Source organism: Stylophora pistillata, chromosome 3, assembly GCF_964205215.1.
Source record: "Stylophora pistillata chromosome 3, jaStyPist1.2, whole genome shotgun sequence".
Lineage (NCBI taxonomy): Eukaryota > Metazoa > Cnidaria > Anthozoa > Scleractinia > Pocilloporidae > Stylophora > Stylophora pistillata.
Window position 1 is genome coordinate 41,165,427 of NC_142521.1, and position 20,875 is coordinate 41,186,301.

The 20,875-nt window shown below is 37.8% G+C and overlaps 1 protein-coding gene across 3 annotated transcripts in view; it reads left to right on the top strand.

Moving 5' to 3' along the window:
* Window positions 1–19,780, top strand: part of LOC111328944 (adenosine receptor A1-like) — a 27,520-nt gene extending 7,740 nt beyond the window's left edge. For 2 of the 3 annotated variants that reach the window (XM_088752237.1, XM_088752236.1), the window contains exon 2: window positions 16,795–19,780. In XM_088752237.1, coding sequence (XP_088608363.1) covers window positions 16,814–17,710 — 897 coding nt within the window. In that variant the 5' untranslated portion in view covers window positions 16,795–16,813 and the 3' untranslated portion in view covers window positions 17,711–19,780. Of the gene's footprint in view, window positions 1–11,021; window positions 12,109–16,794 lie in introns of those variants that run through there. The other variant, XM_022933498.2, reaches the window with a different exon arrangement.
* The last annotated feature ends 1,095 nt before the right edge of the window (window positions 19,781–20,875 follow it).

Below are 20,875 nucleotides of genomic sequence, written 5' to 3' on the forward strand. Positions count from 1 at the left end.
CATACTGATATACGTAGCATTAGACGAAATATTGACAATCTACAAACGCATATTTTAGATGAATTAGATTTTCAGTTTTCTGTTCTAGGACTTACGGAAACCAAAATTTGATATGCTAATCCTGATCAAAATATCCCGTAACTAACTTTGAGTACGTCCTAACGCCTCTGGCATCTGGAGGTGTTGGTATGTATATTAGTGACACCTTAAACTATATGGTGCTGGAAAATATTTCAAGTGAGGCATTCCAGGCTTTGTGGATTGAAATTATCCTCAACCGCAAAAAAGAATATTGTTTGTGGGAAATGGTTAGATATTCTAGTCTTCTCGGATAGGGACGAATAAATGGAGGTCCCGTCTGCTGCAGGGTTGGGGTAGGAAACGTTAGTTTCCCACACACGAGATTACTGTGTGATGGATGTCCTCCCCTGGGGTGGGATGGGTGGGTGTTTTAGAGAGCCACAAGGGAGATTACTTTCAAACTAATTGGTGTCACCCTCTTAAAATAAAGGTTATTATTATTATTATAATGACCTCGATCAATTCTATTTAAGCGGTAACATAGTCTCCGGTATAACCGACCATTTTTCTCAGTTCTGTATTTCACGTCACCCGACTAGTCGAGTTCTATCTACCTCTCCTAAAGTGCGAGACTATTCTAATATCTCACCTGAAAACTTCAATAATAAACTCTCTCAAATAAATTGGAACATCATCACTCTAGAAAATCGCCAAGACATAGATAAAATATTCTCAACGTATAACAATAAATTTAATAGACTGGTCAATAAACATGTACCCTTGAAAACGCTTTCTCGGCGCCGGACAAAACAACTCCCTAAACCATGGATCACAAGAGGCATTAAACGATCAATAAAAATAAAAAATAAACTGTTTTTGTCAGGCGATACAGAGAAATATAAATTATATAGAAATCATATACTAACATTAACTCGTCTAAGAAAAAAAAATGTACTTTCACGAGTACTTTGAGACTAACTTATCGAGTATTAGGAAGACTTGGGAAGGTATCAATAATCTGCTAAACAGAAGAAGAAATCGTTAATCCGTCAGCAAAATCAAAAAACCTCATAATAGTGGTTTCACACAAGACCAATCCTAGATCGCCACTATTCTTAATGGTCATTTCACCTCTGTTGGACATTAGTTAGCCTCCAAGTTGCCTCAATCACCACACCATTTAGCTAATTATTATCGTCAAACTAGTTTTCTTAATTCTTCTTTTGTGCTCCTGTGACCCCCTATGAAGTTCAACTCGAAATTCTGTCTATTCCGAACAACAAAGCACCTGGACTGTACTCGTGTCCAACTCGTATTTTAAAATCCTTTAGTAGTATTCTTTCTTTTCTTTAGCAAATATATTTAATACTTCAGTTGAGCTTGGGAGTTATCCTACTAAACTTAAACATGCAAAGGTAATTCCAATATACAAAGATGGTGACGAGACAGACCCTAATAATTACCGGCCCATCTCACTTCTCTCAAACTTTAATAGAATCTTTGAAAGATTGATTTATGTACGTCTTAAATCTTACTTAAGGTGGCTCGCACCAGTATCCTCGCGCGGGGAACAGGTCACTCTTGCGTGACGCGCGCGAGAGAAACGTGCGAAAGAAGCTCGAGATCAAAAGATGAAAATTCAAAACAAAGATAGCGGAGCGTGGAATTTTTTCTACTTTTGTGAGAAGTTTACCTAAGAGCTTGTATTTGATGTGTTGAGCGGCTAATGTGAATGCAGGAGATAGAAACTAAGATAAAGAAGACGATTTTCGGAGAAGTAAAGGTTGCTTCACTTCATATTTAAAAGAAATATTCAACCGATATGAAATCTTGCGACGGCGAAAAAAGAAGAACTCAAGTGAAGGATAATCTACCTGAGGTGGAAGAAGACTTTGAAACTTAAAGGAAAATAATATGATATAGCCAGAAGTCGTGTGTAGGGTTTTTAAGATGAGCCCCGGAGGCTGTCTTTGACAGCTGTTCAATGATTTTCTTAATTAGCAGTAAACGTCTGTAAACATCAGATCGTAGGCGCGCGCGCGAGCACACGCAATTGTCAGCGGTAGCTATAACAGATCATGAGCAAATGTCGATCTTATAGAATCCAGATTTTTAAATGCACGAGAACGCGCGTGGAAATTGCTAAACTCACGAAAGCTATTGCATGAAAACAAGTCCGGTGACCCCTTCTTATTATTGTTCCAATACGATAATAGCGTCGAAAGGAATCATCAGAAAAAAAACTAGAAAATTCTACGGAAGGAAATTTGCGATGTCTGAAAATTGAAAAATTAAACGAGACTTACCTGTAAGTTGAAGTTTGATTGGAATTCTATCGAGTCATCAAACTGCACCAAGGGATCACATGAGATAGCTAGACGCTTGCGCATAACCAGTATTTACAGCCGAATGTGACAGTCTGATCACCATGAAGTAGATTGTATAAGAACTGTAATGTCAATAGCACTACAAATAAATGGGTGGGTAAAATTAGATGTAAGTATGATTTGTTGCCCAAGGGTGGGCATGTGATCCCTTCGTGCAGTTTGATGACTCGATAGAATTCCAATCAAACTTCAACTTACAGGTAAGTCTCGTTTAATTTTTCAATTCTATCTCGTCATCACTGCCCCGGGGATCCCATGAGATTTCAAAGCCAAGACAGTCACATGAGGAACAAACACTGAATGATGAATCACTATAATCAGTTTATTAACTGAAACGTAGTAAGTCAAACAGATTTACATGACAAATATCAACTGAGGGTATAAGTATCTTCCCCACAATAAAAAGCATGAGGAACGGAGCAATGAGTGATGTAGGTATTACAATCTATGTATCAATTGGAACCTAAAACACCATATGCAGGTGTATGTAACATTAAAGTAATGTTAAGAAACATAAATGTTAAATAAAGTTTCTGTCTACAAGATGTTTCGTTAAGGCTAGTAGTACAAAAAACCATTTGCCAACAAGTCCAATTTCAGGACTAAACAGTCTTGGGAATAGCGGAAGCAAATGTGGAGGATTCCACAGGTTTGTCATAAAACTTATCAAGGATGTGAAGACTCTGTCCTATTTGTGCAGACACCAGAGCTATCAACATAATCAGCTTGTGGGTCAACATTTTGAGGTCAAGGCCATCCACAGGGCTTTTGGAAGCCAGATAATTTAACACTGGTTGAACGTCCCAAGTCGAGTGGTACCGTGGAACAGGTGGTGAGCCTTTGTATATGCCTTTCATAAATCTAAAAACAAGTGGGTGGCAACCAATTGTATTTTTTCGTCTTCAGAAAGGGTAATTGTTGATATGGCACTACGAGCAGTGTTAATGGTAGTGTAGCTCAAGCCCTTCTCATTGAGGCTGACCAAGAAATCCAATACTTATGTTAAAGGTGGGTTATAGGGATCAGCCTGTCGTTCACAACAAAAGTCAATCCACTGCTTGATGTACAGTTTATATTGTTTCTGCGTCCCATCTGACCATGACTGCAAGATGATTGTTGCAGCCTTCTCTGATATGTTGCGCAGCTGGAGGCTTTTCCCGAGACCTTGCAAGCTATCAACTTTAGCTGCTTGCGAAGGGGGTGTAGAGCATTGTTGTGAGGTTGTGTCAAGAGATAGTCAAGCTGAGGCAGCAACACTGGGTTGTCTATTGAAAGGTGAAGGAGCGTTGTAAACCAAGGTTGTGTCTGCCAGAAAGGGACTAAGATTACACCAGTAGCTTGATCCTGTTCTATTTTTTGCAGACAAGTTGCTATCAGGCTGAAAGGTGGAAAAGCATAAAAATAATGTTCTTTCCATTGCATGAATAATGCAGTTACATATTTTGCATTAGGGTCTGGTTTCTGAGACACGTACGTAGGTATTTTAAAATTAAGTCGGGAAGCAAAAAGATCTATTTCAAAAGGGCCCCACATTTCATTAATGTGATCAAACACATCTGGATGTAGAGACCATTCAGTGGAGGTGTGGAATACTCTAGATTCCGAGTCAGCTACTACATTGATGGAGCCTGGTATGTGGCAGGCACTGAGCCAAAGTTCCCTTTCAATACACCACAGCCAAATTTGCCGGGCCATGTTGTTGCAATTTTCAGATTGGATACCCCCATTGCATTGATATAAGCTACTGTAGTAGTGCTATCAGGTTGAATCCTAATGTGCTTCTGTCTCACGTGATGACACAGAGACTTGAGACCTAACCAAACTGCTTTAAGCTCCAGGTAGTTAATATGAAACCCTTGCTCCTCTAAACTCCAAGGGCCACCAGTTTTCTGTTCTTTGTACACTGCCCCCCAGCCCTTAGTTGAGGCATCTGTTGTCAGAGTCATGTCCAGGTTAGGCTGAACAATCTTCTTAAAAGAAGAGTCCACATTATTTATCCATCAACACAAATCCACTTTGGTATCCTTAGACAAATATAATGGCCCATCATAATTACCCTTGCTAGCCTGCAGTGCAAGGACCTTATTCTTTTCTAGATTCCTGTAGTACAATTCTCCAAATTGCACTGCAGGTAGACTTGACACTATCAAGCCAATGACGTGGGAAGTTTCTCTAACGGTCACCTCAGTTTTGAGTAGTAAATTCTGACAGGCTATACGTACGCGTGCAGCTTTGGTAGGGGGAAGTCTAATTGTCATAAGAATACTGCTAAGTAAAAACCCAAGAAATTCTATTTCTTGTGTGGGAATAAAAACTGATTTCACAGGATGAATTACGAATCCCAGGTTTTGGAATGTGTCAATCGTGTCCTGGACATTCCTCTTACAAGCAGCGTAGTCATATCCTAATAAGAAAGAGTCATCTATGTGCCCCATGCAAAGATGGCCCATTGATCTGATATGAGAGTAAACAGGTTTTAAAATTTTTGTGAACAGCCTGGGGGCACAAGCGAGGCCATTGGGTAGGCATGTGTATTCATAATAACTCCCTTGCCACTCAAATTTTAAATATTTCCTGTCCTCTTTAGCAACAGGGACAGAATAGTATGCGTCCTTTAGGTCAACTGAAGCCATAAAGCACCCCGGACGCATGAGTTTAAGAGCTGTTTGAATAGTGTCCATTTTGAAATGGTGGTACGAGACAAATTCATTAAGAGTTTTGAGATTTAAAATCATTCGGTAGCTGCCATCTTTTTTAGGCCGCACAAATATAGTTGAGAGGAAGTCCCCTTCTACAAATTCAGTTTGTTCCCAAACTCCTTTATGGAGAAGTGTAGATATTTCTTCACTTATTATCCCCCTTTCACCAGGTGAGAAGTGGATTTGTTTTGGTGGTTAAGGTTGGACGGGGGTATTAGCTTCAAACTCAATATGGTAGTGCTTTATGGCATCAAGTATGACGTGGTCATTTGTCAAAGATTCCCAGGAACCAACATGGTCCTTCAGCTGTCCTACTGAAAAAATACGGACCATTTGATGGAAATAATCCCCATCCATAAATGATTTAGGATGTGTCCTCACCTCGTTATCGTTTAATCTTTGTTGTTGGATTGGCTGGATTTTTTCGGGGCACTCCTGTGTCCCCGGCTGTACCCTAAAAAAGGGCGTGTCTGAGATGTTTTCTGGCCAGTAAATGTCCGGTGGTATGGTTTGAAATTTGAGTGTCGAAATTTCTGCCTCCCAGCCTTTAGATAGTTATGGCTGGATGTGTGGGCGTCAGTGGTCCTCTGCATCTGCTGGCCCGCCTTCTTTGCATCTGCCATATCCTTTAGATGTTTTGACAATTCATCCCCAAATAGCTTTGTAGAGGGCTTGATGTCCTCTTTGCATAACCTTGTGAAAGGGGGGTTGAGGTCGGGCTTGATTAGCTCTCGTCGTTTCATATTAAGTTTATAATTGGCTTTAGCCACAAGGGCAATGCTGTCCATGACCTGATCCAGGACCTGACGGACGTTAGTGGGTTTGCCAGTTTGAAGGTCTTTTACCAACTGGTTCCCCAAAATCGATAGGGATGATAAACCCTGAACAAGTAATTCTTGCACCTTCTGAAAAGCAAGGTCAACTGTTCTGCTCCTCCTGGGAAGCAGATCCCAAACCTCCTCTTTAATTGTTGTAGTACACAGGAACTTACAGTTTTCTGGTGGAGGGTATTTATCAACTCTTTCCTTCACCGTCTCTGGTGAAAGACCCCCAGAAGCCATATTATCGATTAGACTGGCAACCTTCTCTGTTATGGCAGGAGATTTATTGTTGGTCTGTACAAATGCCTGAGTCAGGCTTTCAAGGACATCATTCTGCTGTTCTGAGTCAGAGCCAGCAGATTCTTTCACCACGCAAGAGTCGCTCGGGTCGAGCACATTATTTAACGTGGCAGTAATACTTAGTTGTGTATTGCTCGTTTTTGAGTCTTCCTTTTTTGCCTCCACGTCTGATTCAGGACGAAGGAGGATGTCGTCTTTAAGACTGGTGAGCGTCGCTGTCTGCTTTTCTGAAGCTTTAGTCAATTGTTCCAAAGTATCATTAAGTCCTCTGAGGATCGCCGCCATGGTGTTCTGTGAAGATTGGTCTACAGCATCGTTCGAGCACTGAATATCGGGTTCCCAACCTGGTGTAGTCATTCAAGGTGTTATCTACCCAGTGATCTTATTGCAGACCCGATATTAAGAAACTTGAAGGTAAAAATGGAAGATTTTCTTCGCATAAGTAGTCACCGTGCTAAACTGATTTGCACGCGAAAAGCACTGGTTATGCGCATGCGTCTAGCTATCTCATGGGATCCCTGGGACAGTGATGACGAGATAGAATTGCCTTTTTTCTAGATTTTCTGAAATTCCGCTCCGTAGAATTTTTTAAAAATCTTTGTGCATTTTCCTTTTCAAGTGCCAAAAGCAATCACTGAAAAAAATCATGGGGTCACTGGGTTAGTTTTCGAAATATTTAAGCCACAAGCTAAAAAATGCGTCTGAATAAGCCTATAAAAGCGTTGCCATGGAAACTGCTAGTGACGAAATGACACCTATTTTTGGATAACCAATGATTATATAATTCAACCCCGTAAAAGTGTTCAACTGGCCTTGGTCAGTCTTTCTGTTGTATTCTTTCAAAGTTACAAACCATAAAAAGGACGAAAACCGGTACGAGCCACCTTAAGTAAGGCAGATATTCTTGTTCCATCTCAATATGGCTTTAGAGAGAAACACTCCACCCAGCATGCAACGCTAGATATTAACAACACTATTCAAAACAACATGGACAATAAGTTGTATACCTGTAACATCTTTATAGACTTAAAGAAGGCATTCGACACAGTGAATCATGAAATTCTTCTGCAGAAATTACATCATTAGGGAATAAGAGGAATAGTCAGCAACTGGTTCCCTTCTTATTTTAAACTGCGTTCGCAGACAACTAACATTGGCCCCTATATTTCGGAAAAGGCTCCTATTGGTCGCGGCGTTCCCCAAGGCTCTGTTCTGGGGCCTCTACTGTTTTTTTTTGTATATAAATGACAAGTTTTATTTATTTGCCGATGATACCAGTATCTTGTATGGTAGTAAAAACCTTAAATCCCTAGAGTTAGAAGTAAACGTTGAGCTAACCAAGCCGTTGTGAATGGCTGACAGCAAACAATTTAACTCTAAATGCTAAGAAATCCAATTATGTCATATTTCGAAATTATAGAAAGAAGCTATCTTTCCAACCCACGATAAATATCTTTGACATCGATAAAATGTCATATTCACCATTAGAATACAAGGATTATGTAAAATATCTTGGCATACTCATTGACAAGAATCTTAACTGGAAAACTCATGTTGATCTCATTGCTCTAAAAGTTAGTAAATCCATTGGTATGATAGCTAAACTAAGACACTTTGTACCCCTTTCTATCAATGTCAAGTTATATCAGTCTCTTATTCTCCCCTACCTTACTTATGGAATTAGCTCGTGGGGTCAAGAGTCGCAGTCAACTTTGGATAAGCTTCTTCTCCTTGAGAAGAGGGTGATTCGTTTAATTAACTTTTCTCCAAAGTGTGAACATGCTATTCTTTTTTTCTTAATCTTGATATTCTGCCTGTTCATTTTGTTTATGTCGAATCTGTTTCTTTTTTAATGTATGATATTCAGAATAAACTAGTTCCTCCCCGGTATTCAAAATCTATTTAACTATGTCTCAGATATACATTCCTACAACACCAGATCAGCAACTACCAAAACATTTTATGTCATGTCTTCTGGACTGCAACAACTTAAGAATTCTTTTTCCCACTTTGGCGTGCAGCTATGGAATGCCTTACCTGACAGTATTAAAAAATCTGCCCATAGAAATTTATTTAAAAAACAAATACATGAAATACCTATTAATATCTTCAAGCAACAGAACTTGTATCTTACACCATCGTCAATTCTTGAAATAATTAAAAATTTGTAAACCCCATCAATCCTCTAGCTACGACCAGTATAGCGAAGTCTCTTCCTATTTTCCTGTTATTATTATCATTTAAATTAATTTACTATTAACTTTAAATTATTATTGATTGTAATTTGAACTACTGTTTTCTTACTGTAATCTGAACTGCCAATTCGAAATCTTTATAAGTACCAGTGATAAGCCTAACTTAATTATACCTACCCGCCTCGACTAGTTTTTAACTAATTGTGGGTAGGCATTTATCAAATTTTAATTGTTGTAAATCAATAAATTGTTGTTGTTGTTTGTTGTTGCATGCTCTTTTTATATCTTTTTCTTTAACATTTTTATTGCTTAATCGGGCTACCTTTGTTTCCGTACATGGATTTTCTTACGTTTTCATCCCTCAACACCTCAAAACACCTGATACGTTCTGAAGCATTTATGTTCTCTATTTTTGTGGTAGTGCTATAAAAATATAGTTATACTTTGAAATTATATAATTATTGAGTATTGTTTAGAAAATACGTAATGTGAGACATATGTCAGAATGTTTTTAAGATTATGTTTACCTTTTTTAATTCAACTTTGCTCTGTGTTTTCGGAAACAACATGAATAGGAATTAGCTTAGATTTTCATAATTATTATTACATGATTATTATTCAGAATTACCATTATTATCAGTAGTATAGCTACGACTCAGATCATCATTAGTATTGTTTAGCCACTTCACCAAGAATACCTCACTTTTCTCTGTTAAGGGATGCCACATATCCCTAAACACAGCTCGTTTTTTAATTATGTAACTCGGCTGCACAAAAGCATTAATGGCGTGAATTAGGTTGGCTGTAGAGGTATCTGAGGGATTTCCATATGCGGAAATGCTCTGCAGACACACACCGAGATCTTTTGTGTATTTAAATTAGCCTCATTTGGTTAATACAAATGATATGCACTAAAACTTGTATTTCCATTAAAGTAACTAGTTAGTTTGTATCTTCACTATTTTCTTCTTTGTAGATCAAAAAAGTGCATGATTGGAGCAAACATGGCCTTATTTAGCTTGTTTGATCAAAAAAGTCCATGATTGGAGCAAACACGGCCTCATTTAGCTTACTACGCTTTCCGCTTCCTGAGTAAATTTTATTTCTAAGATTTCACACGTTAAAACGTTAAAATTATTTGAGCCTTTCAAAAGATTAGTGTTATTAGCGAATGCACATTGGATTACAGGCTGCTCTAAAAAAAAGTTGATCAGAAATGGTAGGTGGCCAATGCGTATTTTTTTTTATTTGAATCAGGGCACTTAGCCTAGAGAGCAGAAAACCAACACTGACATGTTTCAAGTGAAAATGACCGTTGAATGTTAATAGGAATTGCAAACCAGAACACCTTCCATCTTATTCCTTTAACTTTTGTTTTTCCTTTTTCTTTTTGAAAAAGCTAAGAAAATTGAATTTCTAAGCATCAGATATGGACAGCTTTGATTAAAAACAGTTTCCAATTTTTGCTGACTGGAAAAAGTACTTCAGTTGATCATGGCCCAAAATAAGAGATTTGAATCGTGTGGAAACTGTTTGTAGCTGTATGAAGATTGTTAATTATGCCCAGAAAGCTTGGATTATGTTCAATAAACATCTTTGAGGTACAGCAGCCCGTGAACAGGTGTCAAACGTCGAAAAAAGAAAGGAAACAAAAAAAAAAGAAAAACTTTACAACTTGTAAAAAAAAATCCGATAAAAGTAAAGGAATTATGCACCTGGAAGTGAGAAGCGAACAATTCTGATCGGAAAATAAATCTGAGTAACACAATATTACAGAGAAGCGTACCGCCACTCCACTGAACGATATGCTTATGTTCAGCTTCACCTCAGTTAGTGGCTGGTGCTTCCCTGCGTCGGTGGGGGATAGCCAGATCTTCAACGCTGTCTCGAGATGTTGATCTGACTCTCAGCTTTCTTACGTATCCATTACGCGTTAATTTGATGGTGAACTCCTTTGAAGTGCTCTGGAGAGTCCTAAAAAACACTTACACCACTCCTCTTGATCAATTAAGTTTGTTTCCTATTTAACAAATACGCGTTTGAGCGGACATCTGATTAAGAATTGATTAAACATTTGAAATCAAATTCCCTTTCTTCTGAAATATTGTATTTATCTTAGACAATATGGCCGACAGTTAACTCTCAACTTAATTTCCTTCCCATGAATATCTCAACAAAGATCTCTTTAAATACGTTATTAAATTTGGCTTTTAGGATTTTAAATGACCACCCTCTTTTTAAGGAATAAGAGATTTAAGTATTGAATACAATAATAGGGTCAATTTGTAAATTGAGAATTCAGAATTTTTCTGACCGTAGATAAGCAGTCTTTTGTTGTCACGAAGTGTATTGAGGGTTACAAAGCAAAGCTAATGTAAGAAATATAACATCAAAATAGAAACGAAGATTTCACAGTAGGGGTTAAAGTAAACGTGATTTTAGGGCGTGTATTCAAAGATTGATGTGATTGCTCAAAGGCGAATGGATATGTGCAAATTAATTTTTCGCTATCATACAGCTATGACGTTCGTCTATAAGCCTTTTGTGTTATAAACTGTTGTTCTCCAATCCATTTGATATGCAATCTGAATTCGCTGTGTTGATTTAGTAACGATTTTTCAAAGAATAGCAACAACAAGGGTTAAGCTTTGGCTCACATAACGACGTACATAAAACGAAAGGTGAATTCAAAAGGAATATGATGTGAATATAAATCAAGCTTGGGTTGAAGTTTCTTTTTCAGGCTAACAAATGTTGATTAACTTCTTGGGAAGTCATTGCTTCTATGGAAATCATACTTGATGAAGCATTGAGTAAAATCACCCTGGCTGGAAAACTCGTTCAATTTTCTGCTGAAATCAAATTTGACAGATACAACGTGCTTGTACGTGTAAATGGCGACTCACTGCTTCTCATGTTCGCTTTCTTTCCTTGCGGTTCGCTTTTTGATCTCGACTGATCTTGTTTTCTGGAAATTGATTCCGATAAAATTTTTCCTTACCGTGTCAATTTGGAAATGATTTTAGTTTTCGTCAATCAACGGTGGTTTCGACGCACAGCGTATTTATTAAAGCTATGGACCCACGCTCAGGGTCTCGACACCCGATGATTTCATCAGCCTAGTGGTTTACATGTGGTTTTGTTTGCTGAAGTTGGGAAATGGCTAGAAGTCTTTACATCGATTCCTTGACACATTTTACCATCTAAATGCTATTACAAACATTTTACTAAGAGAACGTGCATGGCAAAGCGTGCGTGGGGCTTTTTTAGAGGACCTTTTTGTCAAAAGAAGGTGTATTTACCCATCACGAAATGATAACAAAACTAATTATTTTTTTGTGCTATAAATGGATTTTTGTCCTTGTCAGTTTTGCCGTCAACACACAATAGTGAACTCAAGTCAGGATAAACACTTTAGCAATTAAGGTGTTCGGTGTCTGAAATTGTGTCTTTACAAGACAAACTTTAGAATTTAGGATGGAAAATTGTTTGCTTAACTATTTCCCTTAATGTAATCTTTTTTTTCTGTCATAACTGTTTTGCATATTTGAAATTCAGCAATGTATATAGTGGTATAAAATTGCGGAAATTGCGTCACCATTTTTCAAGCCATTTCAGACCTCTATGAACTAAGAAGTTTCCTTGACATATGCTCCGAAAGGACAGTATTCGACAGCCAGTCCGGGTAAGCTTGGATGCGTTAAATTTAAAAAAAAGTAAGACTTTACAGGTTAAACAGACAAGTATTCGCCCGAAGTTAGCAATAAATCGTTTCAGCACTAAATTATTCTGCGAATTCTAGTGAATTATAGAGATGTTTACTTCGTTAAGATTGTTTCAACTCTATGACTACTGCTTGTTTTAGGAAATGAAATAAGTGACTACTGCACAAGGTAATTCTATGGAAAAACATTTTCATTCGTGAGGGAACCAAAGTAATTCGAATTTATTTCAGTAAGTGTCTCTTTTCCACCCACACGTCCATTGAACGACTATGATGACCAGGCTACTGAGTTTTATCAAAGGGTGACCGAAAATAATGCTGCGAATATGGGAACATTACTAACCAACCGAAATGCGAGTGAGTCAGATTATCATGGCGAAAAAAAAAGCTAAAAATTCCAATTCAATTTTTAAATGCTTGTTTGCTTTCAGTTTGTTTGTTTTTGAACCATAGAAATAAAAAAAAACTTCATCGAATCGAAGGTGACTTTAAAGTGAACCATCGTCGTGCACAGAGTCAGTAATTAACATAGCAACGAACATCTAATTTATTTCCTTCACACATTTTCAATATTTAGCATTTTTCTCTTTTTGTGGTAAACTAAGTAATATCATATTTTATTTAAGAAATGTCAGGGATTATTTAAGTTGCTCAAGAGAAAATAAAAAGATTCAGTATGTTCCAGCTTTGTTCTCCTTTAGCTTTCAATTCGGAGATACTCGATAACTTGAGTTCATCTCAGTTTCCTTGGCTGAAAATGATTGTTTGTGTTGAATATATTACCGATTATAGTAAGTCCCATTAACAAAAATTTTACCTCTACTCTGCCTAAACGGTAATTAACACTACAGTTGGGACGATTAAATCGTTTAAAAAACACCATCGTAGAAAATTAAGCATTCCCAAACCCTGCTTTCTCATTCAAACTATTTTCTCTCAATGGCTTTCCTTTTTGTGCTAGAGTGTCAACTGCGCAAAGGGGGAGAGATGATTCCAAGAAAGTTAACTTTTTTGCTTGCCTTCGCCACAAACTGTATTCGGATGATACTGTAAACATCTACTTCTTCTTTTCCTTCTACTTTTTGCGGCCTAAAAGCTGGTAAGATCAGAGCGAATGCTTGAATTGACCGAGTCGGTGAAAATCGAAAAATGTGGCACACGATCGAAAACTTGAAAACCTTCATATTTTGCGCAGAGATACCTTATAGTGAACTTAGAAACATGGTAAAGTTTTTTTTCCCAGACTTGCTTCTTTATCCTAGAAAGTTCACGAAAACTGAAACGAGCGTCGGTAGCCTTAAAATGGCCGAAATCAGTACCCTGAGTAGAGGCAAATGAACTTTGTTTATGAAAAGTGAAAAAGAAAGCAAGCTCCTATCAATTTGACAAATGTGTATAGGAGGGATTGAGGTATGACTTAAGTCTAAAACGGGACCGTTTCATTTAATTTTGACATGGCAGAACGCTTTCAAAAATCACCAATATTTCAAAATCCAAATATCGCATTTTGTAGCAAATTTTCAAACTGTTCATTTTCACCATGCGGTATAAGTAAGAATCGCTTCAGAGCTAATGATAAGTGGAAATAGTGTTGTTTTCGAGGATATAGAAATTAATTTGGGGCTTTTCATTCCCGCACGGAAAAACCAGGCTGAACTTTGTGAAAATCGCAACATCGCCATTTACGTTACGACATAATCTAATTAGGCACCCCGCGGTTAAATCCGGAATTCCAAGCACATTTTAAAAGTTAGCACCGTGGTCGATCAGGGAATCAATACAGTAAGCTAGCCTTGCATAGCAAACCACGACAGGTTGGTTTTTATCTCTGCTTTCGTTTCAAATTCTCATCCATATCCCATGGCGGAATTGTTTACAATAACACATTCCTTAAGCTAGCGCAGGGCGTCTGTTTTTCTTTGCGTACTCGAACACCTATAAGTCTTAAGAAAGTTGTGGGGTAAACTTGAGCGTCTTTGTGACTTGAAAGGGGACAGGTCAATCATTTATAACGGCAGGTCAAATGTTCTTTGCCGAAGACGTTGAAGACGGGAAGCAATTTACTACTCTACACCAAGGAACATTCGCGAACTTTCTATTAATTCATCTGACGTCCATACATATAACACGCGTTTTTCTTCCACAGAGAATTTTTATGTACAGAAGTCTAGATTGCATGCGAAATTTAAGTCTTTCTCTGCGTTTGGTACGAGGTTATGGAACTGTCTAAACCCTGACTTGTGTAAACTCACGAAAAGAGCATTTAAAAGGAAAATTCATAAGTTGCTTTTGACTTTACTTGGGATTGAGAACTATTATGTTGACGCCCACTCACTGATACTGAAATTCAATACCAATGATTATCGAATATTATAACTGTAGTACTTCGCTCACATCCGCATTTCACAATTCTCTCCTCTCTACTTTCCAGTCTGCTCTGCCCGTATTTGATTATTATGTCTTGTTTTAACTCACTGGTAATTTTATTGTATTTAATTTGTGACAACTGTACGTATCTTTTAGCTTATAATGTAGTAAACTAATGCATGGCCTATAACCCCAATAATATTGTAGTAACGAAATCTCTTTAGTTTATTGTAAAATCTCTTTAGTTTATTGTGGTAATGAAACTTCTTTAGCTTGCAATGTGTAGTATTTACTTATTTATTACTAATACCCGCCAAGATTAGGTAATGCTATATGCGGGTTGTGTAAATTTTCTTGTAATGTTCCATATTATTATGAATTCAACATACTCAAGCGTTTTTCCCGCAAGGTCGAAATATTTACAATCACAAAAACACATTGGATTGTTCCTTTCTTGGGGTTTTTTCGGCCGCGAGAATAACATCTTTAAAAAACGTGTTCATTAGATAAATACTGAATATGTTACCTCGGAAGAGTGTTTCACTGAAAAGTAGAAATACAACTGTAGGAGGACTCCACCCCACCCCCTCCCCCGTTGAAAACCCATATGTCAACTATTTTTAACGGAAAATCGCTAGACTCAGTCGTGAGTGAAATAAGACACTGTGGCACGCTTTTTCTCGGTGATTATCATCAAACAGATGACATCGTTAGGTGGAGGGATGCTGAAAGTATTATGCTAGAGTAAAAAATGATGCGACAATCAATTCAAAGCTTCAACATCGCCTCCCTTCAGGAATTCTAACTATAGAAGATTGGTTCCAGCCCCCCCTGTTCAAATGCCAAAAAAAAAATTGAAAAGATTTTGACAGTGAGTCCTAAAAATAATTTAACCGTAAAAAATTAGCATTAGCCATATAAAATAGCCGAAAAATGTAACCGCTAGCAGTGAAAGCCATCTTTCCATTAACACCCTCCTTACATTGTCACATGTTTTGTAAAAGGCACGATCAGCAATTGATTTGACTACTCAAGCTCCAAAACCTAGACCTTATAGACCCTATATTCTGAGCCATCCCGGGGTGCCTAATCAGCCTTCTGTCGTAACGTAGATGACGACGTTGCAATTTTCACAAAGTTCAGCCTGGTGTTTCCGTGCGGGAATGAAAAGCCCCAAATTAATTTTTATATACACGAAAACAACATTATTTCCACTTATCATGAGCTTAACCTGAAGCGATTCTGACTTATACCGCATGGTGAAAATGATAATTGAAAATTTGCTACAAAATGCGATATTTGGATTTTGAAATATTGGTGATTTTTAAAAGCGTTCCGTGATGTCAAAATTAAATGAAATGTCCCGTTTTAGACTTAAGCCATAGCTCAATCCCATCCATACAAATTTGTCAAATTGATACGAGCTTGCTTTCTATTGCGCTTTTCATGAGCAAAGTTCATTTGCCTCTACTCGGGGCACTGATTTCCGCCATTTTTAAGGCTACCGACGCTGTTTTCAGTTTTCGGGAATTTTCTAGGATAAAGAAGCGAGTCTGGAAAAAAAAAAAAACTTACCACGTTTCTAAGTTCACTATAAGGCATTTGTGACTAAAATATGAGGATACCGGTACTCATTTTCGGTCGATGTGCCATCTCTCACGCGGTCTTGAAAAAAAGTCGCTCGTATAGAAGTTATCAACCTCAAAGACAAATTAGATATTTCCTCTTCAAAAGGTTGCTTGTGAAATTTGACAGGTTTTTTTTTTTTCAATTCGCATTTGAGTCAAAGTCGATTATCCTGATAAATAGAGCTTGAATCCGGCTTCAATGAGAACCTCGGGGAGAACTAGGTTAACAAGTAGGTAGTAATAATAACATGTTGCTGTTGTGTGCCAGAAGTTTACCACAAGTAAAGGATTGTAGTTTTTGCCCTTTAATTTGTGCAAAAAGGAGAATTTAATTTTTTCATAATAATACTAACATATGCACTTGCTTAGATACATTTATTTATCGTTTAACGGAAAAGCTACTGATAAAGTATCCCTTGCACGTACTCAATGTCATAATGGACGCTACTACTACTACTACTACTGATCGTCTTAACAATAATTTTGTTTCCGGCTTTAAATTTGTCATGAAAAGCTGGCTAGATATTCTGCTTCCTTGATTTTTCCCCTGGCTGGATCGAGCCTTAACTGCCAAATCTGGTGGCTTCCTCAATTTAGAGCAAAGATTTTTTTCTGAGTTCGATTACCTGTTTTTTATTATTTTCTCCTTTAGTTCATCGAGGTTCATCAAAATGAACAATTCCTCCATATCAACTCAGGGAAATGGAGAAGAACCAAACATGCAGCTATTAGAATTAATGGCGTGGAGTTCTGCTTATGGATTTGTCGATGTTATCATTCTTGTCGGCAATGTCCTCACCCTCACCGTTTTCTCTACAAACAAGAAGCTTCTTCGCATGCGTGCAAATTACTTCCTGATAAATTTGGCACTGGCGGATATGATGGTTGGTACATCCGCTATTCCAATGTACCTTTACCACCTAACTGCGGCATGGAAAAAGGGTGACAGTATCTGGAAACAAAATAGTTACAAGATTTATACGGTGGTCGATGTTTTTGTTGGTTGTGCTTCAATATTTACTCTAACAGTTATTGCTCTAGAGCGAGCTTTTTCAGTTTGTTTGCCTCATATTCATCGTCGCGTCAGAAACAAGAGCTATTTTGGACTTCTTGGCTTCATATGGTTGTTGTCTATTCTGGTCTCCTGTTTGCGATTCCTTTATGAGGAAAAGCTACTCTCAATACAGTTTTTCTTCTACTTTATGCTGGTGTCCTTTGCTGTAGCCCTCACGATAATTTGCGTATCGTATGTGGTAATATGGTTCAAAATGAAATTTCGTTTTGCCAGAAGAGACAGCGTACATAAGCGGTCTGGTGAACATGACAAACGACTCGCTGTAATGCTTTCCACAGTAACTGTTGTATTTGTTCTAACCTGGATGCCATTTCAGGTCATAAACATTGTAACATTTTTCTGCAAGTCTTGCCAAAAAATGCCCATCGAGATCGTATATTTGGCAAAGTTTTTACACTATGGTAATTCGTGCGTTAACCCCATTATTTACTCATTCTTGGTACCCGAGTTTAGAAAGACAGTTATCAAAATTTTGAGCAAAATAAGAGCTTAATTTACATGAAAATTGATATGAATAATACATAAAACTTACTGAACGCGAAGCGATTGTTCAATTTCGACAATAAATTTCCAGTTCCTGTCTGCTAAAAAGAAAAGAAAAAAAAAAAAAAAAGAAGGCGTTGCTGTCCAGTGCTGAAGCAGCGGCAGACACAAAATATTGTAGGGGCGATATTTTAGTAAGTTCTAGACTAGATTCATACTTAATTAGAATGAAAAGTATTGAATGCCCATCAATTATTTTGACGGCGCGACTTCCATCAGTTTTCATAGCTGGATAAAAGTTAACGTTATTGATGGTAAAAATAATTGTATTGCATATTTCTTGGCCGGTAGCTTTCCCGCTGATTACTAAAATAATTGGGAATGATATATTATATTATAGTGTCCTCTACTTTTTGAGTTTGACGAATGATCGTGGGTCGTGGGTCATGGGTACAAGTCGTGGATCGTGGGTGTGGGTGTGGGTGTGGGTAAAAGTCGTGGGTTTATTGCTTATCTGTGGATAGGTTATCTTGCTACAGACATTTATGCGGAGTATTCAACAACTTGAAGGCTAAATAAGAAGTTTATTGTCAACAGACACTTATCAAAGAAAAATTGTATTTCTCTTGCCTAAATGCGGTTTCGATTTACTGCTACTGCTACCATTGTATATTTTATTATCAATGGTTGAGACGGAAGGGAATTAAGCAGAAAACCGCAGTGCCGTTACAATTGTTGGGAATAGTTTTTAGAAAACAGATCCCCAGATATGACTTCTATGACTGGTGCTGAAAAGAAGAATGATGAAGAAAGTTGGCCGAAGTTGATGAAATATGGTCTTAGGTACCTGAGATAATCCTCCCTCCCTCCCTCCCTCCCTCCCCTCGGGTTGCCTTTGCTTCCCTCATTACTTTTGATAATTGAACCAACCGTTTACATGAAAATGGCGGAGTTATCACGAGGGGCGAGAAAATTCGGCAGGGCGAGCTGTCTCGCCTCAGCAGGTAGCTATGGTAACCCTAACAGGCGGAAAAACTTTTGTTTTCTTATATGAATACTTCTGTTCCCCGGCCCGAGCCAGTCAAAGCGCAGGCATCCGCGGAGAGATTGGTAAGGGGACAACTGTTACAGCTCACAACTCCAAATGAACGCTCCGTAAAGTTGTCTCAAGGGGGAAGGTTGTCTGGGGTACCCATGTACCCAGGACCATATAAATAGGCTCTTACATTGTTTTTATTTCCCCTCATGGACACAGTTAACGCCTCTCAGAAACTCAGTTGGTGATGCGTATTTTCATTTCGACATTACAGTGAAATAGCCGCTTCTTAAAGATTCATGATTTTTTTCAGAGATGAAATTTTAGAAGCCCAAGATCTACAAAATACATGTATTTTGTTTTCAGTGACAGGGTCATCTTAGAACATACGATAAATGGCCTAAAACTTGTATTTGTAAGAACATGTTGGGGCCTGTTGCGTTTGGAGGAAGCTTGTTGTATACTTTGGCTGCCCTAAGAGCATTCATTGCATTAAGATAAAGACTCCGGTTGTGTGGCTGCAGCTCAACGTTTTTCTCCTTGCACTTCTTTGTTTATCATTATTACACTTGCATTTTCTCCGTATATTGAATCGAGCGAGTTAGCTCTCGTGAACTCCTCTCCCTCCCCTCCACAATCCTAAAATCATATTTTACACACCAGTGGCGGGTGTTTAAAGATTAAAAAAAAATTAACATTTCAAAAATACTTAAATAAACAACATTTTAGACGCCTGTATCGCCTTTACGTAGAGTATGGTTTCAAGAATGCCCGCAAAATGCCACAAATGACCTTTATACCGAAGAAGAATTGCATCTCAGGTGAAACAAGAGAGGTTTATTGTTTCAGTAGGTTACGTGAGTGCCGTACTAGTCGACCTATTATGCCAGTTGCCAAATTTGAGACTACATGCTGCTTTGTTGTTCATTGAAAAACCTCTCAGGGTTCTGAATGATCACGCACTATCTAATTTATTAACAAACAATCTACAGATGCTCATCGACAATTTGCTGAACATTCTTTGAATTACGAAGGCCGATGATCTTCGATCAAAACACTCAAGTCACTGATATTGCCGAACGAGTAAAGTGTTCTAAAAGTGAGGTAAGATGTAGATATTAAATTTTCCGTTCAAGTTCACTTGACAGGCAATTGTCACCTATGTTATGAGTTATGAGCGACAAAATTACGTTGGTTCTGGAACAATCATTGTAATATATCTTTGCTTGTTACTGTACATATACACTAAACTTATACCTAATGAGTCATATGTCATCTTCAATTGAGCTAGCTTAACCAGGAAATTCCATAGACACAGGAACTACATTTCACGAAGCTAAGCAACGCCAACGACGGAATCTAAATATGTCACATAAGGAGTCGGAATTTCACACTGTTTATTTCGCCTTTCAGATATTTCAAGAATTTTTCTTATCATATTGTAGAAAAAGATAATCAGCCTTCGGCTTTTCTCTCAAAGATTGGGAAGTAATCCTAAACAAAAGCAGATTTAAACCAGTTGTCTTGACAAGTTCTTTAGTTAGTGCGTCACGGTTTATGTTTGTGTACCTTCGTTTAAAACACGGGGGAGGGGAGGTACTGTACGGCTTCGTACTCGGCGGAATTAATTATAAGAGGATAGGGGTTAATTAAGTACGCTGTATTCGCCATATCTTTAAATATCGACCTTCTTTCAGAACAAACATATCATTTTCACAAAAATTTCAGAACTGTCGTTTTTCGTTTTTAAGAATCCATTTCCTCTATTGCAAATTGTTGAAATATCGCCGCTTAATTTATTGCAGAAACTGAAAGTTGCGGTTATAAATTTTTCTCAGTTCCTTTTTTGAAATTTAATATAGCTTTGGTGAGCGCTGCGGCCAAGAATTGTCAGCAACTGAAAATTCTAAAAAGTTTTTCCTCTGCAATAATAATTAATATTGTGCATTTTCAATCTCCGCGTCCATTTTGGCGATGCTCTATCGTAAAAATATAATTTTGTGGTTTACCTCAAGCTGAAAGTAGATCTGCTTGTTGCCGTTAGCGACTCATAATATCGTCACGTACGCGTTGCCCAGTTATAAGTCGTATGAAATAACGGGATAATTTTAAAACCACGACACAGTGTGAGCTCAAACA